The sequence below is a fragment of the Arachis hypogaea genome, chromosome 3 (assembly GCF_003086295.3).
Source record: "Arachis hypogaea cultivar Tifrunner chromosome 3, arahy.Tifrunner.gnm2.J5K5, whole genome shotgun sequence".
Classification (NCBI taxonomy): Eukaryota; Viridiplantae; Streptophyta; class Magnoliopsida; order Fabales; family Fabaceae; genus Arachis; species Arachis hypogaea.
The window spans coordinates 118,264,531-118,272,068 of record NC_092038.1 but is presented as its reverse complement, the minus strand read 5'-3'; the positions used below and the strand labels follow the sequence as shown (position 1 = coordinate 118,272,068).

General features: G+C 41.8%; 2 protein-coding genes across 2 annotated transcripts; one reads left to right on the top strand and one right to left on the bottom strand.

Moving 5' to 3' along the window:
• The first annotated feature begins 3,467 nt into the window (after positions 1-3,467).
• Positions 3,468-4,685, top strand: LOC112780180 (protein MAIN-LIKE 1-like). Its single transcript, XM_025824495.1, has 3 exons — positions 3,468-3,862; positions 3,947-4,034; positions 4,128-4,685. Exons 1-3 carry the CDS (start codon positions 3,468-3,470, stop codon positions 4,683-4,685), a joined length of 1,041 nt encoding a protein of 346 aa, XP_025680280.1.
• Positions 4,686-5,805: 1,120 nt separating this feature from the next.
• LOC114927481 (uncharacterized) lies at positions 5,806-6,504 on the bottom strand. Its single transcript, XM_029297446.1, has one exon. The coding sequence runs from the start codon at positions 6,502-6,504 to the stop codon at positions 5,806-5,808; it is 699 nt and encodes a 232-aa protein (XP_029153279.1).
• Between the last annotated feature and the right edge of the window lie 1,034 nt (positions 6,505-7,538).

Genomic DNA, 7,538 nt, shown 5'->3' with positions numbered 1-7,538 from the left:
ATAGACAAAATCATCAGAATTTGCAAAATTAGGGATTTCAGATACCATAGACAATAAAACCAGTGTAAATCGCGGATCAAAATTTGAAAGAGAATTTGCAAAATTAGGGATTTAAGAAACCATTCACAAAATCATCAATATTTGCAAAATTAGGGATTTCAGATACCATATACAATAAAATCAGTGTAAATCGCGGAACAAAATTTGAAAGATTAGGAATTTCACAAACCCTAAAAAATAAAATCTCGCTTAGCCATTGAACAGAAACCGGAAAACATCAAAATTTGCACAATTAGAGATTTCAGAAACAATAGACAATAAAACCTGGTTCAATCGCGGAACAGATACCAAAATCCATCACAGGGATCTGAGATATTGAATCTGAGCGGAAAATTGGGAAATCCACAAACCGGATGAACGGCGAGGAACAAACTCCCAGGAGAACACGGCTCCTAGACACCGTATGGTACGGAACACGAAACGAAACTTGGAGACGAGAGCAAAGCTCCTAGGGTTGAAAGAAATCATTACCTACTGAAACAGATCCATCAAGAACGAAGGTTGCCTCAGTGATTCGGTGAAAAGTATCGGAGGTTGCGTGAGAGAAGAGCCCAAATCGATAGGTGACGACTGCTGTCAGAGCAGCACATGCACCATCCAAAGAATGGGGCCAGGTGGAGGAGGTGCCACCGTGGAAGGGACCGTCCACCTCGGAGTGGAATCGGCGTGAGTCGCGGGGAGCTCTCCAGCTCGGAAACGAAACCACGCGTATCTAGTGTTTAATGATATATATATATATATATATATATATATATATATATATATATATATATATATAATTTATTTTTAATATATATTTTATATTGATAGCTGATTTTAGTATACATCTAGAATCGATTTAGATTATTTTTTAAAAAAACTTTATTTTTTATTATTTTAAAATAAATTTTTTTAATAGACAAAAGTTATTATATATTTAAAAAGACTTTTTTAAAAAAATTTCAAATATTAAAACGTCTTTTTTATTTTTTTAATTAAAGTATTGTTAATTTTTAAAAAAATAAATAATTTATTTTTTATTTTAATAAATATATTTTTTAAAATATATTCAAATAAATATTAAATTAAATAAAAATATTTATTTAAAAAATTACTTTTTTACACTAAAAAAATTAATTCAAACCAACGGTTAGTATAGTTAATCACAAAATGATCCAATTTCATATGATCAATTCAACTTGAAAGTTGAGATCGTGTGCAATTTTAGCGAAATCCCTAAAACTTTTAATAACAGAAAGTTTTAGTACACTCTAAGCCCTAATGGCTAATACATTGGGAGCTTAAATAGTGTGAAACTGCCAACTCTGGTCAGACCATCACTAATTACTAATTTGGACTTATATATTAGTATTGTCCAAGTCAAACAAGCAGCCAATTTTGAATGAAGTTAATTGGACATTTTCGAAAGGTAGTATATTCTATATTGATTTAATAGAAAGAAAAAGGTATATTCCATAACTTTTCAGCTCGTCTTTAGATTTATAGCACTGTATGTACTATTCAGAACACATTAAATTTATATAGTTTTAAGTCCGGTATGTAAAAACTAATCTTTCTCTACTAAAACTGATGATCAGAATAAGATATTAATTAGTTTGTTCAATTTGTTCATTATTCTTAATTAACTAATAATTATGCTTTTATATATATATATAAGAAATGTTTGTAATGACCAAAGTTTAAGGTAGTTAAAGTAACCAAATAATGTGTGGTGTATGATTTTTTGACGCGTGTAGTGAAAAAACATAATTGACCTATATGAGATGCAATGAATTTCTTAATTACAGTAAAACTCATAACAATGGGTACCGGTAGTAGAAGACAAAATTAGGAATTGAAATTTCGATTTGTGGAAAAAAAATTTTGAAGAAAAATAATAGAAATGGAAAAAATAGAATTAGGGTTCCAAGACGGGATTGAATCAAATGGAAGTATAATGAATTTGATTGAGTAGTTATTCTAGAAGGCGGTTAATTTCACTTTGTGGTCGACGATAGTTGTCAGGTGCGAAATTGGAGACAAGCGGTGTCGATTGTTGGTTGTGAATCGTTAGGCGCGTGCTGGATAAGGTGGTGTGGCTGGATTCGGCTGCGAAGGTTTGGAAAACAGCTTGAAAAAAGGAGAATCTCCTCGTCGATGTTGATAGTGCGACATCCATAAAATTGCATCAATTAGTCATTATAAATATTTTTAGTAATGTAAAATTATATCTCATAGTATAAAATTGTTTATTTTTTTTTGTTTATTAGTTAAATATTGAACAAATTTTAATCGAAGAATACAAAAAAAAAAATCAAATTATCCAAAAAAGGAAAATTCACACTAACTGTCGTCTCCAGTAGCTACTGCCGAAATTTGCAGTGATACCACGTCTTGTCTGAACGTAAATCTCCGCCACCTATCAAGCATCTGCGAACCCCTGCTCCACCGCAACTGCCCCCGCCACTTCAATGACAACCATCTTCTTCGTGGATAGAAGTTCTGCCCCCTTGTTTCTCGTCTTCAGACGTATGCTCCTCGTGTTGCTAAGCCCCGATCTGAACCGGTGACTCCTTCCACGCCCTGATGAGCATTGCCAAACTCTGGAGGGAACTATCCACATGAATAGGCAATTTTTTTGGGTCGGAACATGCACTTTGAATTACTCTATACTATCCGATGAGATTTTACAATATAAGTGTCCAACTATTGCTTTTTCCCATTTATAAACAACCCACATGATATACACATTTTTTTTTCAATACATTTCTAAATTTACTCTGCTCTAACCAATAACAATTATCATGTTTCAATCGATCACCATTACAATCACAATTTGAAATATTTTTTTTTACAAAATGCAAACTGCGTTTTACAACTTTTAATAAAAAAGAAATTTAAGACATATAAAATGCAAGCTGTATTTTGAGGTTTCGGAAAAAAAATTATTGTTAAAATACAATCTATGTTCATACCAAAAAAAAAGGGTAAAAAACCCAAATGAGCCAAGGAGAGCTCAAAATTACCTAATTAAGCCAAATCAAAAATCCATACATGAATCAACCAGGACGAATTATTATATAATTCGAATCAATATGATTCGAATTCTGTTTACAAGTAATTCGAATTGATATGATTCGAATTACTAGGAAGGCAACAAATGAATGAAGTTTGAAACAAGTTGTTTGGAATTACATGAACATAATTCGAACTTAGTTAATTCGAATTACTAGGAAGAGACATTGTTAAGTAATTCGAAACAAGTTGTTTCGAATTACACCTAACTAATTCGAATCTAATTAATTCGAATTACTAGGTTAGGTTGTGATACTACATAATTCGAAACATATAGATTCGAATTATATATATATAGTGCAGGGCTGTATATATATGGTGTGAACTCATGTTGCTCTCAACAAAGAGGGGAGATGGCTAGTGAGGAGAGTTTCCTAGTTCTGGTACATTACAGCTGGTTTCAGGAGACATTCGCAGAGTGTCCAGATGGGGCAGATGAGGAGACAGTTAGGCGATTTGCCCGGGCCTATATCATGATGTTATTGGGTACACAGCTGTTTGCCGACAAGTCCAGCAATCGTATACACATCAGATGGCTACCATATGTTGCTCGGCTTGAGGAGATGGGTCGCTACAGTTGGGCGTCGGCGGCACTAGCATGGCTGTACAGGTGCATGTGCCGAGTCGCCAACAGACATGTGGTGAAGTTAGCTGGCCTGTTACAGTTATTACAGTCGTGGATCTTCTGGAGGTTTCCCACACTTAGACCATCTGGGTATGATGAGATCAGCTGGCCCCTTGCCTCGAGGTACCGTTATTGTTTTGTACTAGATATTCTTTTTGTTATTATTTTGTAATTATGCCCTATATTCTTCTGTTTTCTTGTACGCAGATGGTCTGGTTACAACCCTGGGATTAGCAACAAGGGACCTCGGGTACAGATGGCTCGCATGAAGATCGACCTGTTACAGCCTCGGCAGGTAAGCAAGCAGAACTTTTGTCATTCTCAAGTCATTGTTTCAGTTTATATCACTTAACTGAAAGTACGAACGATTTGATTTTGGTTTTTTCAGTTCATATGGATGCCCTATAGCGCAGTCGACGTCATCCAGGTTGTCCATCCTGAGGTGTTGGAGCATCGGCATACGATGTTATGGCGATGCAGGACGTCCCTGATTTACTTTGCGGTTGTCGAGTGGCATCAGGTTGATAGAGTTTTACCTCAGTTTGGCGGCGTTCAGCCCATACCGTCTCCCGCCCTGAACATCGACTTCCTGACGTCGAAGGACGGGAGAGGAGGTGACCGTTGGTTCCCGGCACAGTACCCTGATTGGCATCTTCACTGGCAGGAGCGTGCTGATCATATTCTACAGTTTGACATCGTGTCCGACCCCGGACCGTCACATGAGTTCTTGACATGGTGGTATCAGCACGGAAAGAGGTTTTTGTCGCCGGAGATGTTACTGGGGGATCCGAGAGGTGTTCCTATTCCAGATGAGGCGACGCAGAGGGGTGCAGGCCGACTTCCAGACATGGACCGGGTCGAGGATGTTCTAGACAGACGTCGTATTGAGAGGAGAGCACGAGTTGGGACACGTCGTAGCCAGCGTGAGTGGAACTGGGTAGATTAGGCTATGGATGCCGGAGACGACCCAGTTAGGGGTGGGGGGAGAGTTCGTGGACGTGGAGGCAGGAGGAGGGTGGGTGCTGCTAGACATGGTGCCCAGATGCCTGGGGGAGGTGATGTTGCGGGGGTTGATAGGGCCCATCAGGGCGGGCATGATGGTGGGTCCCCTAGATCTGGTGTGGGAGATCCCACGAGTCACACTGATGCTGGGCTTGGTGGTGGAGGTCTTGGAGATTACTTCGTAGGTGTTCCCGGTGATGATCATACCCTTCAGGATAGTACTCCATGGGTGAGTCCTGGCTCGATGTTTGGAGACTTTCTTGCTAGTGATGGCATTGTGCACGAGTTTGGTGGACCACATTTCCTTGAGGATATCCGGACCATCATGCAGGAGGATGAGGCTGCAGCCGGACGGGTTCATACCACAGGGACACAGGCACCGCTGGACGTTGATCTGAATGAGCCTGCCACGGTAGCTCCTGTGCATCCTTTTGCCATGGGTGGGACCCCAGCATCGGCGCAGAGTATTGGATCACACTCAGTTGCCGGCCCGTCGTCATCCAGACCCGTCCATGTTGCGCCTATGATCCCCAGACAACCAGTTCCGGATGACAGCGACGAGTCGATTGAGGATGAGGAGCCACTTATTCGTAGGGGCTACCGGACACGGGTGCCACACCGTTGCGGCACTGGATCGCACCTGTTTAGATGATTCATGGATAGTGGTGTATGTCTTGTTGTCATATTTATATTGTGAACTTTGTTGGTTGGTTATCATTGTTATGGTATGTACTTTTTTTTATTGTGAACTTTGTATGTCTTGTTGTCATATTTATATTATGTACTTTCTTATTACGTCGATGTGTTCTACTTTTATGTTATGATTTATAGTTTCATGTTATCTTATTCGTTATCAGTCGTTCCATGATATAATGTTGTTTGTTATAGTTATAAATGTCAACGAATTAAAAGACATTCAACAGAAATATTTGGTAGAAATAACAAGTTTCATTACACATACGAAACAAAGTAGTTCCAGACAAGTTGTAATACATTAAAACTTAAAAACAAATAGAAGACAAGTGCTAATACATTAACAAACAAACACATACATAGCAAATCGCCTACTGATTTCCAGCAGTCCCGCTGGGGCCTGCGGCTTGTGGACAACTACGCCTGGTGTGACCTGGCTGCCTGCAGAGGCCACATCTCTTTGGCCGGTTCGGATCTGCTTCATCCATGTTGGTTCGAATTCTTGTGGATCTAGGACGACCCTCCCTCGCACGCCTCATACTCGGATCCGGTATAACGGTAGGCCCAGGATAAGGTGGCCAGAAACCCTCCGGAATGGGAGGGGCAAATCCCATCTGGTAGACACCAAAAACGGAGCTAAGGCGATATACCTCGTGGACGTAAGGCTGCCATGTAAGCCGTGAATAAGCACAGCATGCCAGTGCGTGCGGACAGGGAAAATGAAGTGCTTGGAAGTATCCACAATCACAAGTCTTGGACCCTAATGAGACCCTGTACGTACCAAGAGAGAATGAGCCTATCGGAGTCGTCTGAGCAACGGTGTACTCCGAGTTATCCCTGTCGTAAACAGTCACCGTGAAGTGCCTGGCTGTTCTCAGGTTGGCCTCGATACACTTTACTAGGTATTGACTGAATTGTTGTCCAGTACCCATCTGAGCCTCAGCCTCCCTACCCTTACGGACAAATAGCTCAGCTAGCCTTCCGTATGTGGCCTTAACCAGCGAGCAAACAGGGAGGTTTCTAACCCCCTTCAGGATTGAGTTGACACATTCCGAAATATTGGTCGTCATGTGCCCGAATCTCCGACCCTCATCACAGTGCTGTGTCCACAACGAATACTCGATTCAGTTCGCCCACTCACACATTGCCGGATTCTCAGAGCGCAGAATGTCAAACCAGTAGTCGAACTCCACCTCGGTCTTGGCATATGCGGCATTAACAAGAAGCCTCCGGGCATCTTTTCCCTTGAACGTCAAGGCAAAATTCGCTGCAACGTGTCGAATGCAGAACGCCCTGTACGCAGCAGGCGGTAGCCATCCCCCATCCGGAGCCTCGAGGGCTGCCTTGATGCCGTTATGCCTATCTGAAATAACTAACAGACCCGGCTGAGGTGTCACGTGCTCACGGAGGTGGGAAAGAAAGAAAGACCATGACTCAGCATTCTCACCCTCAACTAGTGCAAATGCCACGGGGAGGATGTTCGAGTTTCCGTCTTGTGCAATGGCGACTAGCAGTGTTCCCCCATACTTCCCATATAAATGGGTGCCATCAATACTCACCAAAGGCTTGCAATGACGGAATGCCTGGATACAAGGGGGGAAAGTCCAGAACAGCCTATGAAAATAAACCTGAGATTCGTCAACCTGTCCCCCAACTCGAACAGGGCAAGTCCTGAGGACGGCTACAGTGCCGGGCATCGTCAGCTGAACTCCTAAAACCCACCTAGGGAGCTCATTGTACGACTCGTCCCAGTCCCCATATATCACGGAAACGGCCTTCTGCTTCGCCATCCATACCCTCCTGTACGTAGGCCTGAACCCAAAGTGTGCGGCCGTGGTATTTTGAAGCACCTTGATGTTCACAGCTGCATCAGCGCTAACCATCGGCATAATGAAGGTGGATATGACATGGTAGTCCAGACTCCTATGGTCGCTGGAGATGGAGCTGGCAAGACATGTATGCGGTCCGTTGTATCGCTTCACTTCCCAGATACCCTTCCGCTGTCGGAGACTCAACCGAATTAGCCATGTGCACCCATTCCCAAACTCAGAACACTTTCCCACATACCTGCGGTAGTCAGACTCAACGACCTTGTACTAGACCC

What these genes read in the sequence shown, in the direction of transcription:
- LOC114927481 (XM_029297446.1), bottom strand. Translation starts at nt 6,504, where the DNA reads ATGACGACCAATATTTCGGAATGTGTCAACTCAATCCTGAAGGGGGTT.
- LOC112780180 (XM_025824495.1), top strand. Translation starts at nt 3,468, where the DNA reads ATGGCTAGTGAGGAGAGTTTCCTAGTTCTGGTACATTACAGCTGGTTT. An exon ending in AGCTGGCCCCTTGCCTCGAG is followed by an intron (nt 3,863 to 3,946) that starts GTACCGTTATTG and finishes TCTTGTACGCAG; the next exon opens with ATGGTCTGGTTACAACCCTG. An exon ending in ACCTGTTACAGCCTCGGCAG is followed by an intron (nt 4,035 to 4,127) that starts GTAAGCAAGCAG and finishes TGGTTTTTTCAG; the next exon opens with TTCATATGGATGCCCTATAG.